The 23,479-nt window shown below is 39.4% G+C and overlaps 1 protein-coding gene across 2 annotated transcripts in view; it reads right to left on the reverse strand.

The window, feature by feature from the left end:
* Positions 1-23,479, reverse strand: part of LOC148874388 (sodium/hydrogen exchanger 6-like) — a 78,413-nt gene that overhangs the window by 23,026 nt on the left and 31,908 nt on the right. For both annotated transcript variants that reach the window (XR_016104837.1, XM_088963904.1), the window contains exons 17-18: positions 16,159-16,256; positions 15,939-16,048 (exon numbers count right to left, since the gene is read on the reverse strand). Coding sequence is in view for 1 of the 2 variants with exons in the window: in XM_088963904.1 (XP_088820030.1) it covers positions 15,939-16,048; positions 16,159-16,256 (208 nt within the window). In the remaining variant the exon portion in view is untranslated. The remainder of the gene's footprint in view (positions 1-15,938; positions 16,049-16,158; positions 16,257-23,479) is intronic.

The raw sequence follows: 23,479 nt of genomic DNA on the forward strand, positions 1-23,479 counted from the left end.
TCGCCGGTTCTGTTGGTGGCGAAGTGGGATGGAACATGGAGGTTCTGTGTTGACTATAGAGAACTCAATGATCAGACGATCAAAGATAAGTTCCCTATTCCCGTTGTGGATGAACTGCTGGACGAGTTGCATGGTGCCCAATATTTCTCTAAGTTGGACCTTAGGTCCGGATATTTCCAAGTTCGCATGGCTCCTGGTGACATGAAGAAGACTGCTTTTCGCACCCACCATGGCCACTTCGAATTTTTAGTCATGCCATTCGGACTCTCCAATGCACCATCTACATTTCGGGCACTAATGAACGATGTATTCTAGCTCCATCTGCGCAAATTTGTTTTAGTTTTCTTTGATGATATCCTCGTTTACAACAAATCATGGGTAGAGCATGTCCACCATCTGAGGACCGTTTTCGTACTCCTACGCCAACACAGCTTATTCCTGAAACGGTCCAAGTGCTCCTTCGGGGAACAACAGGTTCTTTACCTTGACCACATCATCCATGGGCAGGGTGTCACAATTGATAGTTCCAAGATTCAGGCTATAACAAAATGGCCCAAATTTGTACAGTGCCACAATTGCTTGGTTTAATGGGTTACTACTGCAAATTTGTACAGAACTATGGAGTGTTGGCAGCCCCGTTAACCAACCTGTTGAAGAGAAACTCCTTCCGGTGGGACGACGCAGCTGATGAAGCTTTTCTGTCACTACGAAATGCACTGTCTTCAACCCCTATCCTGCAATTACCTAATTTCGCCCTCAAATTTACATTCGAGTGTGATGCTTCCGGAGTGGGTATCGGGGCTGTACTACAGTAGCAAGGACACCCGATCGCTTTCTTCAGCCGCAGATTGGCCAACCGAAATCTTAAGCTTCCAGCCTATGAGCGCGAACTAATCGGCCTTTCCCGAGCCATCCAGCACTGGAGGTCGTATTTGTGGGGACAATCGTTCATCGTCAAAACTAATCATTACAGCCTCAAATATCTATTAGAGCAGCGTCTCACCACTTCCCCTCAATAGCATTGGGTTAGCAAACTGCTCGGGTTTGACTTCCGAGTGGAATATAAGGCAAGATCCTCTAATCGTGCAGTTGATGCCTTGTCTAGGCTAGAAGAAGACGCGATGGTTTTATGTAGCATTTCCCAACCTCGGATCTCTCTGTTTGACGACATTAAGAAGGCAGCACCACAGTCCCCGAAATGGTCGCTCTTACAGCAGAAGATCCAGACCGGCTCGACCGACCCCGATTGGTCACTTCACGACGGGTTGGTACTGTATAAGGGACAAGTCCATATTCTAGCAAACTGCCCGTTGATTCCCACCATCATCACCAGCATCCATAACTCCACCCATGAGGGCATTCAAAAAACACTACACATCCGGACTGATTTCCATTGGCGAGGTATGAAGACTTCTATTCGAGATTTTGTCCAGAATTGCTCCACATGCCAACAGCACAAATGGGAAAACCTACACCCGGCAGGCCTCCTTCAGCCCCTTTCCATCCCATCGCAGATCTGAGCCGACATCTCCATGGACTTCATTGAGGGACTTCCCAAGGTAGGGGGCAAATCAGTTCTCTTTGTGGTAGTCGACCGCTTCTCTAAATACGCGCACTTCATTCCTCTATCACATCCGTACAGTGCCACTTTGGTTGCCCTCGCCTTCTTTACACATATCTTTCGCTTACATGAGTTGTCGGAATCCATCGTCAGCAATAGAGACCCGGTCTTCACTAGTGCCTTCTGGAAAGAATTATTTCGACTACACGGCACCACCCTGGCCTACTCATCAGCTTACCGACCACAAACCGACGGTCAGACGGAAGTGGTTAACCGCACTATCGAGATGTATCTCCGTTGTTTCGTAGGCGATGAACCCCGATGGTGGTTGGAATGGCTTCCTTGGGCCAAGTACTGCTACAACATAGCCTACCATTCCTCCCTCAGCATGACTCCCTTTCCGTCGTTTACGACAAGGATCCTCCCCGCTTGATGTCCTACGAGCCTGGATCTACTCGCTTGGACGCAGTCGATCACTCCTTACAGGACCGCGACGCCCTCCTCGCCGACGTCCGCATTCGCTTACAGCAGGCCCAGCTCTGCATGAAGCTCCACTATGATAAGCACCACCGGGAACTATCGTTCGGTCCAAGACAATTTGTTTGGTTGAAGCTCCAGCCCTACCGGCAGCGCTCCTTGTGCCACAAGGCCGCCTCGAAGCTGGCCCCTAAGTTCTATGGGCCCTACAAGGTTCTGCGACGGATTGGCAGTGTGGCCTACCAGCTGGAATTGCCAGAGACTAGCCGAATTCATGATGTCTTCCACATCTCCTTGCTGAAACCATTTACGGGTGTTCCCCCGGACCAAGTTCCCTCCCTGCCACCCTTGAAAGATGGCAAACTGGTCCCCCAGCCTAAAACTGTCACCCGCTCTCGTTTTAATCGTGGAATCCTTGAAGTCTTGGTGGAATGGTGTGATCTACCACCAACAGAAGCCACATGGATCCCATTGGCAGAGTTCCAAGCCACATATCCAGCTTTCGAGCTTGAGGACAAGCTCGTAGTCCAGGAGGGGAGTAATGTTATGGACGCCTTCCTCGGGAAGACATACCGTCGCCACCGGCAGCAACAGGCCCCGGGCCCACCGCCAGCAGCAGCAAGGATTCAATGATTCTCATCCTACCTAGTTCGACAACAACAGCCTTATCTAGATTAGATTAGCTCATTTTGCTTGTTCTTATCTTATTGTTCCTATCTCTTATCTTATTTTGTTAATAGCTTATCAGATTAGGATTAGCTTAGCTTACCTTATCTTGTTAGTAGCTTATCAGATTAGGATTAGCTTATCTTATCCTTAGCAAGATAGAACTGGAAGCCCCCCTATTCAGCAAGAAGACTCCCCTTGATTAGGACTCTTGTAATCTCCTATTTAAGGAGACCCCATTATTGAATGAGATATCAAATTATTCAGTCAAGAGTGAGTTAGGAGAGTTGGTGATCTCTTGGACAAATCACCAAAGGCGCCAAGATAGGTTCATCACGAGCAGGAAGGAACAAGGGAAAACAAGAGGTTTTCCCCGTGGACTGACCCATGACGAGATCCTATTCCCGGCCCCTCAACACCCTGGCCCAGCCATTAGGTTCAAAAAAGAATAAAATATGCAAAAAATTAAAAAGGTGCAAGCTTAGGAAGCGCAAGGCGCACCAGGCACACACCTAAGTGCACGCCTTTTGAAAGTGTTGCACCTAGGACATAAGCGAAGTGCATACCTTAAAATATGCCTCACCTAAGCGCCTAGGCACACCTTTTAAATCATTGTTCATTGCTTAGTAACTTTCTACCCTATTATTGTGTATTTCAAGATCTCAAGATGAAGAAGGCAATTGATGGCAGTCATGAAGTGGGAGGATTGTACTATCTAGAAGATCATGGTCCACAAAAGGCTCTCCATACTTCCCTTACCCCACATCAATGGCACTGTCATCTTGGCCATCCTTTGTATGTTAAGTAGATGACTTCGACATTAGAGTCCGTCACACAGTTGGAATGTGACAAGAAACCAAGTCCTTTTGTTTTCGTTCATTTAGTTGTTTGGGGTCCAGGTCTTGTCTTCTTATAATGGGTTCAAATATTTTGTAACATTTATTGATGGTTTTTTTCTATAATTAACATTTATTGATGATTATTCCAAAATGGCATGGATTTACTTACTGAAGGAAAACTCAAAATTATTCTCTACATTTCTATCTTTTCATCTTGAGATAAGAAATCAATTGGTGTATGCACCAAGGTTCTTATGGGGTAGCAGAGTGGAAGAATCATCATATAATAGAAATTACTCATGCTTTGTTGATTCAAATGCTCATTCCTAAAACTTATTGGAGTAACACAATTTTCACATCCTGTTTCCTCATAAATCGAATGCCTTCCTCAATTCTCAATGGTGTATCTCCTTTCTTTGTTTTGTTTCCTTCTATTTCTCCTTTCTCCCTTCCTTCTCAGGTGTTTGGTTGTGTGCTTTGTTCATAAACTAGGTTCCAACCATGACAAACTTGACCCTTGTTCCATTAGATGTGTTTTTCTTGCTTACTCTTGCACTCACAAAGGACACAAATACTAATATCCTATCCTTGCAAGGCCTTTGTTGTACCAAACATTACCTATTTTGAAAATCTACCTTATTTCTCTAGGCATGAACCATCTCCTTCTCTTCTTCTCCATCTGACTCTGGTGATATTTTTATTGCTTTGCACACTGTTGAGGAGCCTCTTCAACCAACAATTTCCAGTGATCACCAGTTAGAGCTTCCATCAACAATAACATCGGCTATAGCTTTTGACCCTTCCACTTGAGTCTTCACCGTCCATAGCCCCATCACCATCATATCATGATCTCCCATTACTCTTGTATGGGTAAGCATGCTTGCACAAATCATTCCCATCTTGGTATGTTTCCCTGTTGTCCTCAATGTCCTTGTTGTGTTCTGTCCAGGAAGGTCTCTCTTCTCAAGCTCTCCTAACTAGAAGAGGCAATGGACGAAGAATTTCATGCTCTTCAATCCAACCAAACTTGGAAACTCACACGTACTTGCCTCCTGGGAAGCAGGCCATTGGTTGTTAGGTGGGTTTATACCATTAAACACAGTTAGGATGGAAGCACTGAATGGTGCAAACCTCATACTATTGCTAAAAGGATATACACATATGGGGTGGATTCTTTTGAAACCTTATCATCTATGGCTAAAATTGCTCTGTATTGGATCTCATTTATGTAGTTGCTCATTTTGATTGGGCCTTGTTTCAACACTTGATGTCAAGAATGCCTTCTCTATGGTGATCTTCTGAAGGAAGTGTACATGGAGCAACCTCCTGGATATGCTGCTCAAGGGGGGAGACAAGTAAGGTATGTATGTTGAGTAGAGGTGAGCATACTTCGTTGAAACCAATAACTTAACCAAAATTTCGGGTTCGGTGCTTTCAGGTCGGTTAGTTCAGGTATTCGATTTGGTTATTGTACTTAGCAGTTCGGTTAAATTCCCTTCCCCTTTGTTAGTTCGTCTTCCTCTCTTCCCAATTCGGCTGCCGAACTGGGAATTAACCGAAAATTTGATATTAGTAATTTCCTAAACTCCTAATTGTTTCCTCATGTCATAGAAATTATGAAGCAATGAATACTGATAACAATTCTATGCAAATAGATATTTATGTTCAATTTTGTGAAGTTATAACAGGTCTTTGTAAATGACCCACCTATTTGAAGTTCAGTTTAATCAAAACAACCAAATTAACCGAAAAAAAAAATTGGTTCGGTTGAACCAAACTTCGGTTTCAGATCGGTTTCCAATTATATTAGTTTGGTTTTGGAAAGTTTGGTCTATTTGGTTTGGTTTTAAACCAACAAACCGTTTTCTCACCACTAGAAAGGCTATTTATAGTCTAAAACAGTCCCTAATTCCTTGGTTTTGCAGATTCAATAGTGTGGTGCAAGACTTTGGTTTGAAACATAGTAGTGTTGATCGCTTTGTGTTTAGCAAGGATACCTCCTCTAGGAATATCATCTTGGCAATTTACGTTGATGACATTGTTCTCACTGGCAATGATGCACATGGTATCAATGAAGTAAAGCAATTCCTACAACAACATTTTCAAACCAAAGACCTAGAAACATTGAAGTATTACTTGGGCATAGAGGTTGCACAATCAATGTGAGGAATCTTCCACTCTTAGAAAAAGTATGTTTTAGATGTGTTAGAAGAAATTGGGTTGTTGGGATCCAAACCAGTGGAAACTCCTATGGATCCCAATGTGAAGATGATTGACAGTTAGGGGGAATCGTTAGAACATCCAACAAGGTATAGTCGACTTGTAGGTAAGCTAATCTAACTCCATTTCACTAGACTTTCCATCTCGTTCAGTGTTGCTCCCTAATGTATAGAAAATATACTATAGGCTATTGTACTTTCTTATGTAGGAACCTCATCACATGGAAAATTAAAAAGCAAAGTGTGGTTGCAAGGAGTAGTCTCGAAGTTGAGCACAAGGCAATGGCTCATGCTACTTGTGAATTGATATGGTTAAAGCATTTTCTTCAAGAAGTAAACACTCCAATTAGCCAACCCATCAACTGTTTTGTGACAATCAAGCTACTACACAAGTTGTCTCAAATCCAATATTTCATGAAAGAACCAATCATACTGAAATTGATTGCCATTTTGTGAGACGTATATCAAATCAAAAGACCAAGTAGCCGATATCTTCACCAAAAGTCTGGGTCGGTCAAGGATGGACTATATTTGTAACAACTTGGAGAGATATGATATACATGCCCCAACTTGATTCTACTATTGCTAGTCGACTAGTGCTATTAACAGTAAACCGTGGACATAGTTGTAATTTTAGCAGTAATAAATAGTAGTATATAAAGGATCGACTTTCAAGAGAGATGGATTGATTTTCTCTTGACTTCTCCTTAGATGTTATTCAGACCAATAAAAAATAGTAAAATTATTTCAGATTATAGCAGAAGAGGAAGAGAATAAGAAGAAGACAACAAGAAGAAGGAAGAATAGAGAAGGGAGGAAGAAGGAGTTCGATAATCTCCTCTTTCTCCACTCTAATCTTTTATTAATCTTACTAAGATTACATAAATTACAAGCCTGCCCTTAAGTGGGCGTCCACCTCATTAATATACTTAGAAAACATAAAAAAAATTAAAGAACCATTAAGAACAAATAACAAGAAATAACTAATCAACAAGATAGTAATTGGCTAGGGCCCATTCGACCCAGTCTCTCTACACTCCCCTCAAGCTGAGCATAGATATCAATCATGCCCAGCTTGCTTATATAGTGACTGAGTATGTGTGTACCCAAAAGTAACAAGGGCAGCCCAAAATCTATCAAACCAGGCTCTAGGAGATTGCTTAACCATAAAGAGACTTCTTCAGTTTTCAAACCTTCCTTGCATCTCCTTCCCATACACCCCTAGAGGTAAAGGCATATAGACCTCTTCATGTAGGTCCCCATTCAAGAAGCATTTTTAACATCAAATTGATGAAGTGGCCAATCAAAAGTAGTAACTAAAGATAGAAAAACTTGAACTGAAGTCATTTTGGCCACTGGGGCAAAAGTCTCAAGGTAATCAATGCCATACATCTAAGTGTATCCATTAGCAACCAAACGGACCTTAAATTTTTCAATAGTACCATCTAAATGATACTTGATAGTGAACGCCCACTTACAGCCAACCGGTTCCTTTTGTTTAGAAAATCCACAATTTCCCAAGTATTGTTCTTATGCAAAGCATCTAATTCAGTTATCATAGCATCCCTCCATTCTGGTTCGGATAAGGCTTCTGGGACAGATTTAGGAGTCACATGTGTGGAAACAAAGGCAAGAAAGGAATAGTAGGAAGGGGAAAGAAGGTTGTAGGACAAGTGTTTAAAAATGCAATTAGTTGTACATTTTCGTTTGCCTTTGCAATGAGCAATAGGGAAATCAAGGTCAGGGAAGGTTTCAGAAGTGGTAGAAGAGAGCTATCCTGTTACCTTAGTAGTGATGGGAGCAAGAGGCTCATATGAAGGTGTGGAAACAACTTGCACATCCCTGAGTCTTTGTCTCTAGTACCACCTTTGGACAATAGGATGGGAAAAAAATGTCAGAGGATGCACAAGTGGAGGAACAGGAACATGAGAAGAAGACACAATAGAAGACTTGATGCGAGGAGACTCAATAGAAGACTCAATGGGGATTGGAAGAGGGACAGATGGTGACAACGCAAACAACTCCTCTGAATGCTCCCCCTCAGGAGAAGTACCAAAGAAAGGAACAGACTCAGCAAATGTGACGTTTCTAAAAACAAAGCAAGTGCCACAAACCGGATCAAGACAACAATACCCCTTTTGTGTGGAGGCATATCCCAAGAAGACACACTTGTGTGCTTAAGGCTCAAACTTATGTCTCTGACGACTATGAACATGAACATAACAAGTGCACCCAAACACTCGGAGAGGAAGAGAAAAGAGATCCTCATTTAGAAATAGGAGGCTAAAGGGGGTTTTAAAAGCCAAAACTCGAGAAGGCATCCGATTTATCAAGTATGTAGCCATAAGGACATCATCCCCCCAAAACTTAACAAGAACATGAGAAGCAAAAATGAGGCTCCTCGCAACCTCAACCACATGTGGGTTCTTCCTTTCCGCCGCTCCATTTTATTGTGGAGTATAGGAATAAGATCTCCGATGAATTAACTCCAAAGGTATCAAAGTAGGACGAAAGGCTCTTCTCAAAATATTCCTTTGCATTATCAGATCAGAATATTTTGATCCGAGTATTAAATTGGGTAAGAATAAGTTAATGAAATTTTTGTACAATATTTGGCACTTTATCCCAGAATCCCATAAGGTAAATCCAGGTGTAACAAAGGAAATCATCAATGAAAATGATGAAATACTTGTAACCCCCCATAGCAGATAAATGATATGGCTCCCACACATCAAAGTCCACAATATGGAAAGGAGAAACTAATCTTTTATTGCTTTGATACCAAGAGTCTCATTAAATTGTAATTGGAAACTCTCTAGTCGGCTAGGGTTTTAGGCAAAAATCAGCAACCCCACTTTCTTGACAATCTACAGCTAGATTCTGACTCTCCAAACCCCCTACCAACTAGGCGTACAAGTTCTCTGAATAATTAGCAACTTATCTCTCCATACACCTTTCGATTAGAAGAGTGTATGGGAAAAGAACAAAAAAATAAAAGAGAAGGAAGACATGCTCTAATACCAAGATGTAATTCAGACCAATAAAAATAATAAAAATATTTCAGATTATAGCAGAAGAAGAGAAGAAGAAGCAAGAATGGAGAAGAAGGGAGGAACAAAGAGTTCGATAATCTCCTCTTTCTCCACTCTAATCTTTTATTAATCTTACTTACATTACATAAATTACAAGTCTGCCCTTAGGTGGTCGCCCACCTCATCAGTATACTTAGAAAACATAAAAAGAATTAAAGGCCCATTAAGAACAAATAACAAGAAAGAACTAATCAATAAGATAGTAATTGGCTTTGATTCCCACTTCTCATATTTGGCTTCAACTTCATTGGGTCCTTGATTCTCCAAGTGGTGCACCCTTGCCTACTTCTGCCCGAGATGTATAGTTTAGCAGAGTAGGATCAACATCATCCAAGCCTTATCCAAACCATATTGGATCAGCTACATGTATTCTGTTTTGCCATTCTCTATTGTATATCCATCACTAAATTGTTGGCACTTAAATCATTTCTTACCAATTGTACCCATGTCCTTTTTGGTCTACCTTTAGCCCTTATAGCCCCTTCAACTTGCAATTTGCAATAAATCACTTCATACAGATGTTGTTGATGGTCTTATATGCATGTGACAAAACCATCTTAGTCTACTTTTTCTCATTTTATCACCTATCGGATCTACTCCTAGGTTCCTTTGAATGGCTTCATTTTTTAACCTATCCTTTCTAGTTTTTCCACTCATCCATGTCAGCACATACACTTCTGTGGCACTCATGTTCTGGAGATGTTTCCTAACTGCCCAACACTTTGCTCCATATAACATAGCTGGACTTACAACTGTTAATAGAATTTTCCTTTTAATCTAAGTAGTATTTTCCTATCACATGATACTCTGAATGTGCCCCCATCGTTTTGCCCATCGTGCTCTAATTCTATGGGTGAAAATCTCTCCCTTGTTATGAATTATTGGACCAAGGTATCAGAAAAAGCCATGTTGAGTTATCTCTTGGTCTCCAATTGCAAGTAAACCCTCATATGAACTATTATTATTAAATTTACACATCACACATTCTATTTTAGTCCTTATTTTAAAACCTCTTGTTTCTAAGGCATTTGTCCAGAAGCTTAATTTTTTATTTAATCCTTCATTAGTAGGATCATTCCAAATAATTGCTCATGTTCAATTTCACAGTTGTAATTCGCAACCTGGGTTGATCCAATTGTAAACCCTAGGCCTAGGACCCCAGGAATCATTGCCATTGTTCTTTGTCTCAACCACTAACCATCTCCCAATATGGTAAGACACAACCAGACCTCACTTGCACACTTAGAATGGAGACAAACTTCTTGAGGCAACTCTAAACTCAACCCAAACCACTCCATGACTACTAAGTTCAAAATTTGAGCATCACTGATGGGTTATTGCTTATTTCAGGGTCTTCTTCAAGGGAAAACCTGTTAGACTGTGTATGCCCTTAGCCCCAAACAGAATGATGTAGCTTATGACATTTAATGTAAATGAATAAAGTACATATTTGATTGATGTTATTGTGGTGTGTTTCTGTGTAATACCCGTAAACTGGACACATATGAGACACGTATTAATTTAGAATCTTCACAGCCGTTAGATCTGGGGAGATTTATCCTGCCAAGGCTGACACTGATGTGCCACCAAGTTGATTGGGGTGGCTTGTCTCAACTGCCAGGGTGAGACCTGAGGTACATGTAGTGTGGATTTTCTTGAAACCCTGAATCGGACCAGAATTCCAATATTGCCCCAGACCTTGAAGATTGATGGGCAAAACTGAATGTTACACCTGACCCCTAGACCCGATTATGATACTGCACTAGGTGTCGGATTAGACTTTCTTTGATATGCCAATCAGTGAGATCCTTAGAGGGGGTCTAAACCTGGGTATGTTGGGACAGTCCGAGAATTCATATGAGTGGGTGATCATAGTGATAGGATCAGCCGCTTTGTCGAACAAAGTGAATGATCGGGGATGCACTCTCTAATGGAAACCAAAACTGTCGACAGTCGATTTCAACCATTGAAATTTGTTTTGAAAAATATATTTATATAGAGATATACATATATATTATGGTTTCAAAATGTTTGCAAAAGGTTTTAATTCCCGGAATCCATGTGAGTAGAGAGTGCAGCATTGTACCTTGCAGTCGAGGGAGATGTCCTCTCTTGTTGGGCAGTGTTTGATCATTATGGGCTGAGAGGTTAAGTGTAAGACCATTGAGGGTAATACCTGATGGGATAATCTTGCATCTGCCCACAGTCCTTGGGTTTTTATAAGGTGGCTTGACCCATAGACCATTTAGTGTAAATGTTGGGCCCATTAAGAGCCCATGGTGATGGACTCAGGGGTTCACTGTTTCCTACAGTGAATTCGGTCAGGCCTTGTGACAGAGGTTGGGCTGAACCCATGTGGCTGATGTGTAGATCAAAGTTTGGGTCCCACGCCATACACGGTTACCCAACTGGGCAGCAGTTTGGAGGATAAGAGAGCACATGGGCTTAATGGGCCTAAAGCCCAATTCGAACTAGTTTAATATGATTAAATAAAGAGGGGTGGTTATGGGATTTAGATCAGCAGATAGGATAGGGAGTTACCCCTATCCACTCAGAGAGTCCAGATCCAAATAGAGATTTGGATTAGGAAACTCCTAATTAGATTAGGAGGGTTGATCTTTATCTGTAGATAAGATAAGGGATTATCCTTGTCTCTTAAAGAGAGTCTAGATCCAAATACAAGATTTGGATTAGGAAACTTCTAATGGGATTAGGAGAACCTCTCTTTAAGGCTATAAATAGAGGAGAAGGGTGAACCCCAGTTCACCCCATCAGATTACTGATACAAGAGAGAAGACAGCTGCAGTTGGACTGACGCCACCTTCTGCTCTTGCCTTCTATTGTTGCCACCATTGCCAGTTCGATCTCCACCTGTAGGAGTGATCAAGAAAGGTTCTTAATATCAATTTTTGGAGAAAAACAGATATGAAGTCGTGCTCACTCGCCCTCCATCAAATTCTTGGTGAAGAATCAGGTTCTTGCTAAAGAACCACCCTACTGATTCTGCTCCACCCTATGCTGTGTCATCTTTAGTGGGAGTAGTCTTTGGTGATCTCCTTGGGCGTGAATACCTTCATTGGGAGTTACTACTACTCTGTATCAGGTATTTCCCTCTCCTACCTTTTGGTTTCAAATCTGGTCTGGTTTAGGGTTCAAGATTGATCCTTGAAAATGCAGTTTTCTAAAATAGGGAATGTGATTCTCACATGGGAGAGAAATTTTTGAAATTTTGCCCAACCTACCTACAGGGTTCGGCTATCCATATGATGGATCTCTCATCCCTTCAAAACCTTCCTCCAGAAATGAGAGAGAGAGAGAGAGATGAAAGTAGATAGAAAGTGAAAGGAGGATTGGGAGAACTCAACTATTCAAGGATCTCTAATAAATAGCTCGCATGGCCTTCTCTTATATACTTCTTTGGTGGAAGAAATGCCACACATGAAAGGCCGATGAGGTCCTTTCCTCGATCTGGGCCTAGACTCCATGGGCTTGTGGGCTGACCTAACAGGTCCCGTCCCCTTAAGATTGACCTTGCCCTCAAGGTCCAGATGGGAATAATCCTGTTGGAGTTGAAGATATGGTTCGCATGTGGCATCTTGAACAGGTAAATGAGACCATGCCACAAATACTCCTGGAAGCCTGGTATCACCCAGCCACGCTTCCTAGCCCAGAGGAAGCCCACAGTTTGCAATGGTTCAGTTACGAGGATGCCTTCTTCAGTGAACTGAGGCAAGGTGGGACTACTGATCTCTCCCTCTTTATGGCACTTTTTGATGAGAAACGTGAAATATAGGCTGGATTTTGGAAGTGGCAGCCATGCAGGGAACTTTAATTTGTAGGCGATTGAGCCAATCATCTTGAGAATTTTAAATGGGTCAGAGTAACATGCAACCAATTTGTTGCAGGCCTGTTTTGCTACTGTATACTGTCCATTGGGCTGGAGCTTAAGGAAACCGAACCCATCAACCAGGTACTCCATTGGGCAAAGATTACAGTCATAATATTTCTTCATTGTCTACTGAGCTCACAGGAGATTACTTTTGAGCTCTTGAAAGATAGCATCATGCTGCAACAAATGTTCTTCAGGAATGGCCACAGAAGTAGATCCCTTCTAATATGGAAGGACTTGAGTAGGCTAACGGCCATACAAAGCTTGAAAGGGAATCATTCCCACTGCTTCCTGATACGTGGTACCGTACCACCATAAGCCAATGGCAACCACTTCATCCATTGGTGAGGGCAATATCAAATGAAGCAACGGAGATAAGTTTCCACACAATAATTGATAACCTCAGTTTGGTCATTTGATTATGGGAGGTAACTTGAATGCTGAACATGGGCTCCTTGAAGCCTGAAAAATTCAGTCCAAAACTTACTCATGAATAATGGATCCTAGTTTGAAACTATAGACCTTACTTGAATTTACTGCTGTTAGCAGAACTGATTTAGGATGAAAAATAACCCAGAAAAGAAGAGAGGAGAAAAAAAAAAAGGAAAGAGAGAAGAAAGGAAGAAGAAGAGAAAGGGGGTGGAATGTTATGTTGCTGCCACCCTAAACAGTATTATTTATATGTGTTAACATAACATGAAGTAAAATGACAGAAATAGCCTGCCGCCTATGACAGTACAAGAAAATAACAAAATAAGTAACAAAGTAATTCAATGAATGGGACCACAAGAAGAAACAACAGGTCTGGTCCACTGTATCACTACATTCCCCCTCAAGTTGGGAATAGATGTTGATCATTCCCAATTTGCACAAATCTGATTCCAATTTGACTTTGGTGACTGCTTTGGTAAAGAGATCAGCAAGCTGCATATCGGAGGCACCATATGGAAAACATACATCTAGAGAGACACCACTAAATTGTTTAGTTCTCTCAGATGAAGTGACAGTCGACCTCAATATGTTTAGTTTTGTCACCACTAGATTGCGTTGTGAGCAATATTAATGGCAATCTGATTATCACAATACAACCTCAATGGCTTCTCACACTCAATTCCAAGTTCCCAAAGAAGAGATCTCAGCCAACACTTCAGCCTCACCATGAGCCATGGACCTATATTCTGCCTCAGCACTTGAGCGAGCAACAACATTTTATTTCTTGATACGCCATCACACTAAATGACTGCCAACAATTGCATAGTACCCTAAAGTTGATCTCCTATCATCAAAACACCTGACCCAATCAGCATCAGTGTACACCTCTATCTTCATATGGTCATTATTCTAAGTAACCAATGCCATCAGTTTGAGTATACCCCTTTGCAACCAGATGGGCTTTATACCTTTCAACTGAACCATCTGCATTATGCTTCATAGTAAACACCCATTTGCACTCCTATGGCTTCTTCCCTTCTGGCTTGTCTATTAGCTCCAAAGTCTTATTCTTAAGGAGGGCATCCATCTCTTCCTTCATTGCATTCTTCCACTTAGGCACCACAAGAACTTCCTCGACAGTTCTAGGAATAGATACACAGATTTAGAAGCCAAATAGAATTTATAGGATGGTCAGAGATGACCATAGGTGATGAACCAAGAGACGCAATGGGCAGTAGATGAAGTGCACCAGTGCTTCCCTTTACGGACAGCAATGGGAAAATCAAGGTCATATGGAGGAGGAGGGCGTAAAGTATCGGAAGGTGAGATGAAGTATCAACAGGCAAGGAAGTGATCATACCTAAATCTGGAACTACAAAAGTGAGAGGAATTGGTATAGATCGATCATGAGCACCAAAATCAACCTACCTCCACCTCCTAGGAAAAACCCTCAACTCCCTACACCTCTGACAAGCACCCACATTATGCAAATCTCCTTTAAGAATAGGAATAGACAAAGGAACTTCAAGACTAGGAACATCCCTCTCACTACTCTTCCCTGAGAAAAAACTCCTGGGTAATAAGGAAAATCCTCAAAGAAAATAACATCCATGGACACAAACCAAGAGCCAAAACAAGGATCATAACAACAATATCCCTTTTAATTTTTTGCATAACCGAGGAATATACGTTTTGCAGCCTTACGGTTGAACTTAGAATGATGAGGTCCCAAAATTTGAACAAAACATTTAATATAGTTCTCAACACATTTAAACAAAAAAAAAACCCACACTTTAATGGTTTATAAACATTGTGACACATCAAAACACATTTAATAACAATTGAAAAAGGATGGAAGAATTAAAATTTTAATGTATTAATTTTCACAAAATCAATATAGTTTGTATTATTTTTTTATTAGTATAAAAACTTTAATAATCAATTTTAGCAATTATTACCAAACATTCCTTAAGAAGACCAAATTGACTTAAGAATTTAAGTGCATATGTTTATGAAACAAGCAACTATAATATGGCACAATGGTAGACTTATGATCATTACAAATTAATGACTAAGGTACGAATCCTCTTATTTGTAGACTTTAATTTTTATAGCCAGTTTAAAATGTGTTTAATGCATATGATAAATTCAAATTTGAATTTGAATATTGATTAATGTAGCATTAAATAAAGTAGTTAGTTTAAAGGCATGTTTAATATAGCATTAAAAATGAGTAATTAGAGAAAGGGGGACTAATCACAGGAGTTATAGATGGTAATTATAAGAGTTATTAGAAAAAGAGAAGAGGAATAGTAAATCATAATGTATCGGTCGATACATACATAGTATCGGCTTGTATCAGGTCTGTATTGTCCAATACAGATCCGAAATGACCTGATACGGACATGTATCGAACCAATACAGATGAAAAGAAACAAAACCCTTGATTTCATTGCTTTCCATGTATTGGACTCCTACAGAAACGATACATATCAGCCGATACGGAATCATACGTTACGAAATTTTAAACCTTGGTCACAAGGATAAACATGCATTGAGCAATGCTAACATCTAGAACCTCATCAAACCAAGAGAGGAAAGTTGTAAACAGGGTGTTCAATGCAAATATCTTTGTGGTGATGCAAGGCTAAGGAATGAACAATCTTATGACACTAGAATCTGCTACATGTCTTTAAACTACTAAATTGAACTACCAATTATGAAAAATCTAGAATAACTAAGAATTATACCACCAGAGCTTACCGTCAATACAACTATAGCAGTGGTTGCAGTAAATATCGTCTGGCCATGTCCTTCTGGGAGATCATGAACTGATTGTAGAGCAAGAGCAAATGCCATAGCCCCTCGAAGCCCTGCATATGAGAAAAAGCAATATTTTTTTTTATCAATAAAGAAAAAAAAAGTGCTAATAGTTAGCACTCCTGATTCTCCTGATGATCATTTAGATATTGTCTATCCTCACCACTATACCAAAGTGCTTTTTGGTGTCTCAAAGGTATTTGTCGATTTGCAGGTCGAAACAAGTTGACCAAATATGCACACGAAAAAACATTAGCCGCCCTTCAAGAAAGTGAGAAAACTGGTTATTAGCTTCTTATAAAACAAACATCATGCACTGGTTTGTACAATACACAATTACCATCTCTCAGTATACATGAAATGAGCAAAAATATAAAAATTGAAAACGATTAACAAGTACTTATTAGTTGTTGCACTCGATAACTAAAACATTTTAAGAAAAAACTAACATGCAAAGGCAGTCAACCATGCATTACGTGATGCATGGTCATAAACACCAATATGTGTGTTACCCCACCAATCTCAAGTTTCCGAGAAAAAAGAAGGGTACATGTTTTCAGACAGAAAAAGAGTTAATCCTTCTTGCCTACTGTTTACTGCCAACAGAATTGGGCAATGGTCTGAAATAGGGCTAGAGAGTGAAGATATAATGAGCCTAAGAAAACGGTCACCCCAATCACTGGTAATGAAAAACCTATGCAGTCTACAACATGCCGATCCAGTTTGAAAGATTGTCCATGTAAATTTGGTTGGAGGAGTGGATCTTTTAACTTGTCATTTTATGAAAAGAGTATAACTTCCTTATTCTGGTTATGATAGTTCGTTTCCTATTGTTTCCTATTAGTACAATCCACCAGAAAGCTTATTGCATTGAAATCACCACTCAAAGTCCATGGGCCATCCCAAAGACTTGTATTGGAGTGTAGCTCCTTGATGCATCTATCAAGATGCAGCTAATGTTTCAGGTGTACCAAGCAGGGTCAATGAGTAGCCCTGATGTGCAGTCCACCAAACAGTCCCTAAACTACTTGTTTAGGGACAAAGGAGCTCATTCGAGCAGAATCAAAATCTCTAGTGTATGAAGAATCTGAAAGAAACCAGGGATGATATTCTCTGTTTTGTACAGAAAAACATAGAAAACAAAAGCAGGAATAGGGGTGGCAAATGAGTAGGTTGGGTTTGGGTTGAGTGCCAACCCACCCATATTGACCCCATTTTCCACCCGTATTTTTTTTATCTTAGTGGGTAACAACCCATCCTGATCCTGACCCACCCATATAATCCTCTAACCCAAACTATAAATGTTTTCTAAAAAACTTATAATTCAATTAAAATTGATAAAAAAACTAAAAGAAAATTATATATTTCAATTAAAAACAATAATTGCAAAAAAAAACAGAAAATGATAAAAATAACAAAAAAATTATATTTTAGATTTTCTAAAAAACCAAAGTTTGCAGAAATTTCTAAAATTGATAATTTAAAAAAAAATACATGTTTCAGAAAAAATAGAAATTACAGAGAAATACATAAAATGATAAAATAAAATTAAAAATGATGCATTTCAACTAAAAAAGAAAAATTGCAGAAAACACATAAAAAAAGATGAAACAAATTCAAAAAATATATATTTCAGCAAAAAATCAAAAATTACAGAAAAACACAGAGATGTATAATCTACCCAAGTTCTTCTTTTAAAGGAAATCTCAAGTATTTATTCTTCACAAGCAGGCTTTCCACACAAAGAAGCAGATTCTTAAAGGGATATGGCTGCACCAGATCTTCTTGAAAGGGAATGTGGGATTCTGATCACCTGCAATCAGAGCTTTGAAAAAAGATTTGGAAGGGTGGTTGCAGTGACTGACGGATAAGAGAAAAGAAATAGGAGAACTAACACACAAAGAAGGGGTAGATGAAACTCTTGAAGGAAGCTGAAGGTTGTGTAGGGTCTTAGGATGATTTGCTCACAAGTCCCATCCTTATCATTTTGCAAGGTAGAGACAACTACCTGTGTCTGTTCAAGCAACTCTACACTCCCCTAAGTTTCCTCCCATGTGAACAGAGTTTTCGCACTCTCAAAAGCAATCTCCTAAGGATCGGGTCCAGCCTCAGTATATGAGCTTAAGTCTTCATTGGAATCATCTTCTTCGTAGAGAGAGGAGGAGCTACACCTCAATGAGGATGTTGGGGACATGTGAATATCTCTCTTTTGACCCCCTAAGCGAGGAAGGGTTCCCAGTATCAACTCACCTTTAAAGAAGGGAGTTTCGGGTAGGCTCAAGAAACCTGCGTTAATCTCCGCCAAAGAAGAATGAGCCTTGGTCTTGAGATAGTTCAAATCCTTTAAGTAGTTGGGTCTTGGGTAGGATTTAGAGACAAAAGCCTTTGAGTCCAAGATAGTTCAAACCCTTTAGGTCAAGAGGTTTCCTTTCAAATACTTTTTGAAATTTGAACTTTCTGTTTAAAAGCAACATGAGTTGTTTTGGTTTTGGGCTCTGTTTTTGACCGAAGGCATGAACTGGGTCTTTTAGGGAAATTCTGTGTCTGGCCCAAGGAATTAAGTCCTGCCACCAAGTTTCCTTGTGTTTTACAAAAACTTCCGAAGGTGGCTTTTGGTTGGTTAACATCTAAAGCGCTGCCACATGTTTCGGTACCGTTGTGGTGAGTTGACACACTGAGTTTTGCAACAGACTTGATCGTGTTCTCCACCTCCACTGAAAGGTAAAACTAAATGTTCCTATCTAACATAGGGATTGAACAAGGAATAGCATGCACTCCACGGTTCAACACCTTGTCCTATAGAAAAATTGAGCTCAGAAAACCTCATGCATCAATAGGTAGAACAATAACTGTCAAATCTTTAACCATCCATTGAAGCTCAAGACCTAGGAAGTGCATTAACCATCAGCCATCACTGTTCTAACTAGGCCCAATGACCCGATCACCATACAAATGGACTTTTTCCTGTTTGACCCAAGCTAGCATCGATGCCTCCATAGGAGTGAAATCTGCGATCTTGTTTTCTTCAAAGAGAAGCAACCACAGAAGTTCTTGAGAATGGAGGTTGGCAAACAAACTTTAACACAACTGCTCTACATTTATTGTGTGAGGTTTAGAACAGATGAAGGCAAGTTTCTAGATGCCAAAAGGTTTATCATGGCGAACAGTGTTTTAAAAGGCGTGGGAGGCGTACACCTGGAGCTGGAGGCGCGCCTCCAGGTGAGGCGCTCCCAAAACGCCCTAAGGCATATGCCAGAGGCGCTGACACCTCTGAGAGAGCGGGCTTTGCTCGCTCGCCTCCGCTTCGACAAGACCCCCCCCCCCCTTTCAACTAATGTTATGCACCTTTGTTCTTCTTAATACAAAAGATTTTTATTAAAAATAAAGAAAAAATGAGATCCCCCCTTCCTCTTCATCCTCCTCCTAACCCCCCTCCTCTTAAGGAGGCTTACACCTCCTTGTGTTCGGGAGGCTTACGCCTCTTAAATTCTGAACTATGCCTCATGCCCCTAGGTAGTGGAATGCCTCGTGTCATGCCTCCGCATTTTAAAACATTGATGGCAAACAACTGAGATGTAGGCTGACCCTCCTGCTTTGATGATTTTGCTTTTTCTTTCCAGCTTAGGAAAGAAATCCGGCAAAAGTCCTTCGTAGCAAGGAATTTCTTTAGGAGGAAAACATAAGCTCAGCATTTGGTCAAAAATTTTTTAACTGCTCAATTGAACGAACCTTCCCCGCTTATTTTCCTTCAACTATATCAGAAAGATTCTTCCCTTTTCCACTCGCTTACAATCCGCCCTCGGGGAATTTTCTCTGATTCTTTAGCACCTCCTGAAGAAATTCACTCATCCATTTTACATCCTCCTTTTGCAAGAAAATCCTTGTCCAAGCTCCCCTACCTCTTTTTGTCACCACAACCACTTGTTGTTGGATGTTCAGCCCCCATTCTACTTTGAAGGTTTTTGAACTGATAGCTGCTAATCCTTTCTCCATTCTGTTTTGTCTTCATTCAAGCCACAAAGCTCCCCATTCAGTGAGAAGCAGAAGAAGATCCACTCTTAGAAGCATCTAATTGTTCTCCTTTGTTGTTCAATGTTTCTTTTTTCACTTTTCCCATATTAACTTGACTTACGTTCAGACATGGGAATTAGTTCAACTTTCAATATGGAGGATTTTGTTTCCTTATTAAGGCACCTTCAAGCCACCTACTTTACCTGCAGGTGTGTCCATAACCAGAATTACTTCACCTCAAGGATCAAAGTATCAGTATCGAGTATCGTATCGGATTGCTCAGATACGCTTTGGAAACGCATGGATACGAACAAAAAATGTGGAAACACTTGGATTACATTAGGAAAATAAATACAAATTCCATAAATATATTATTGACATTAAGTTTAATGTCAAAATACCTACAAATAATGTATAAATACATAGGAATTGTATATTTTAATGGTATATATGAAGAAATATATTACAATTAATATAGCAAGATGCATATGTATAATACAATTTTATTCATATTTGATAATGCATCAGTCAAGAGTCCAAGACACATTATATAAATTTTTACAAATTAATACATGCACAAAGCCATTATTATCATATTTTTTATTAAAGTCTATAGCACAAAACATATGCAACTAATCTATTCAAATTATTATATCAATTTTTTCTATTTTACTATTTATAATTTTTAACATTGCCAATAATGTCAACTAAAAAGTTAATTCTCAAATGTTTGGTACACAATATTTTCATTTTTGTAAACAATAAATATGTTATTACAAAATATAAATTAAAATGTTAATAAATAATTTATAAAAATATAATCCTAACTTAAAATATATCAAATCTATTAAAATTTCAAAGATACATACCATATGAAAATTTATAAAGTTTAATTACTAAGATAATTATTCCATTATTTATATTTTATTTTTACAAATTTTTAAATAAAGAATAATAATATTTTTATATAAACATAGATTAGTGGATTTGATAGATTCAATTTATGTTATATTTTCAAATAATTTGTAAATAATAATTTTATTTTTGTAAATAAGAAATAAATTATTGTTTAATACAAATTAAAATATTAATTAATAATTTATAAAAATTTTAAGATACATATCATGTGCAAATTTATAAATTTTAAGTATTAAAGTAAATATTTTATAATTAATATTTTTAAATTTCTTAAAATTAAAAATCATTTTTTGATATAAATGTGTATTTGATAAATTATTTATTCAATTGGTTTATAAAATATTAATTTTAAATATTGTTCTTTTTAATTTGTAACCGAAGCTATTGAACATGATTGTTTTCATGTAGATAGTAAAGTTAATAAAACTATTTTTATTTCATTTATCATCGTCAAGTAAAGCTTGGCTCGATGGTTAAAAGTGCATATGCGGTTTAGCACTAGGCGACTTGTGTACCTGGGTTCGAATCACACTGGAAGCTCTTTTTATAGTGTGAATAGCGTCGTCAAACTAGGGTTCAATACTCACTGATACAATAGCGTCTCGGACCGATACGCACGACTAGTAGGATACACCCCCAGTGGTGACGTATCCCATGCCAGTCAGGTTCGATATTGATACAATACGCCCAGTATCGGGCGTATCGTGTCGATATTTTAATCCTTTCTTCACCTTCAATTCCAGTACCCATTCTACCCTAACTTCAGTCTTCACAAGCCAAGCAAATCAAGAGTATTCTCCAAGATGAGATTGTCACTTCCAAACTAGGTGTTTATCAGCATTATCATGTCAAATGGAAAGGTCATCCCAACATTGATTCTACTTGGATTTCAGAACAGGAACTTTGCTCCTAGATCTGGATCTATTGGAGCAGTACCATTTCCTTACCTCACATTGAGACCGATGCACCCCATATGTTTTACTTAATGGAGATCACAAATTGTCTGCACCTTCCATCTCTGTTTTGTACGACTTTGATTAACAGGATGCTCCATCCTCAACGGCTGTGAAGGATCTTCTCGTCTTCTCTCGCAAGTGAGTTTGTGATCTAGCACCTACACCTACAACCCTCCTTCCTCCTGGTCCATATACTTAGCTCGCCACTAATAATCTCATAAGTGATACATCTATTCCAGATTATTCTATTGTTTCATCTGTTCCTTTGTTACATTTTACTTCTATTTCTAGACCCCCTGATCACTATAATTTCCCTTCAAACCATAGTTTCTTTTCTGTTGCCTTGTCTTCCACAAATATTCCTTGTTCTTACCAACAAGCCATTAGCAGTCCCCACTAGAGAGATGCCATGGATGGAGAGATTCAAGCCTTGCATGAGAATGACCCTTGGAACCTTGTTCCAACTCCTTCTGAGGGCTCTATTATTGGGAGCAAGTGGGTTTATTCTATCAAGTTGAACTCTAATGGCTCCTTAGATCGATACAAAGCCCGTCTTGTGGCTTAGGGTAATAGACAAGATCACTACAATTTGTGTCCTTTTAGTCCTCTCTGTTGTGCACTTTTGTTTTGTTTGTTAATTAGATGTGAAAAATGCCTTTCTACATGGACATTTAAAGGAAACTGTTTACATGAAATCCTTTCCTAGGTACTGAAGTGATCCATCTCTTGTTTGTCGCTACTGAAATCATTTTTTTATTCAAATAATCTGTAATAAGTGGGCTAGCTAGTTTACTAGCCAAATCATTAAAATTATAAAAAAGTATCCCGTATTGGAGTTCCCCCTCTTAAGTGGGGAGTTCTCTCTCTTTAAGTGGGGAGTATCTCTCTTTAAGTGGGAGGGGCAGGTGTCCTTCACCTAGGAGGAGGGGGTAGTTACATAACCACCCCACTCCCTATTTAAGCTCCTTAAGGGGAAGCTAGACAAACACACACAAGGACTCTTCGGAGAAAATTTTCACAAGAGATTCTTAAGAAAAGCAAAGATAAGGAGAAAAGAAAAGAGAAGTGCTCAAGGGAAGGCAAGGAAGGAAAAGTCTCACTAATATAGGTAGAGAAAAGGAAAGTCCTCTCTATGAATACTTCCTATTTATGTCTTCTGCTATGTATCCTTCTTTCTCTCCCTTTGGTTATTACTTTTGAGAAAGGAAAAAGAAGGAAATAAACCATCTACAACAAGGTGCCTTTACTTGGTTGATCATGGTCCCTCTTTCAAGACAAACTTAGGGATTAAACCATCTACAGTCTAATTCTCGAAGACTGATTATGGCTCCCTTCAAATGAAAATGAAGAGTAGGGGTAATGAACCATCTACAACCAGGTGCCTCTACTTAGTTGATTATGGTCCCTCTTTCAAGACAAAGTTGGGGGGTAAACCATCTACAATCTAAATCTCAAAGGCTGATTATGGTTCCCTTCAAATGAAAATGAAGAGCGGAGGGATGAAAATAGTCTACAATCAAATATTCAATTTGATTGACTACGGTTCCCTTTTTGTATGCAAAATTCCAAGGAGTAAGGCTGTCTACAATCAGAATTTCA

Source organism: Nelumbo lutea, chromosome 1 (assembly GCF_056320005.1).
Source record: "Nelumbo lutea isolate HS-2025 chromosome 1, American lotus-T2T, whole genome shotgun sequence".
Classification (NCBI taxonomy): Eukaryota; Viridiplantae; Streptophyta; class Magnoliopsida; order Proteales; family Nelumbonaceae; genus Nelumbo; species Nelumbo lutea.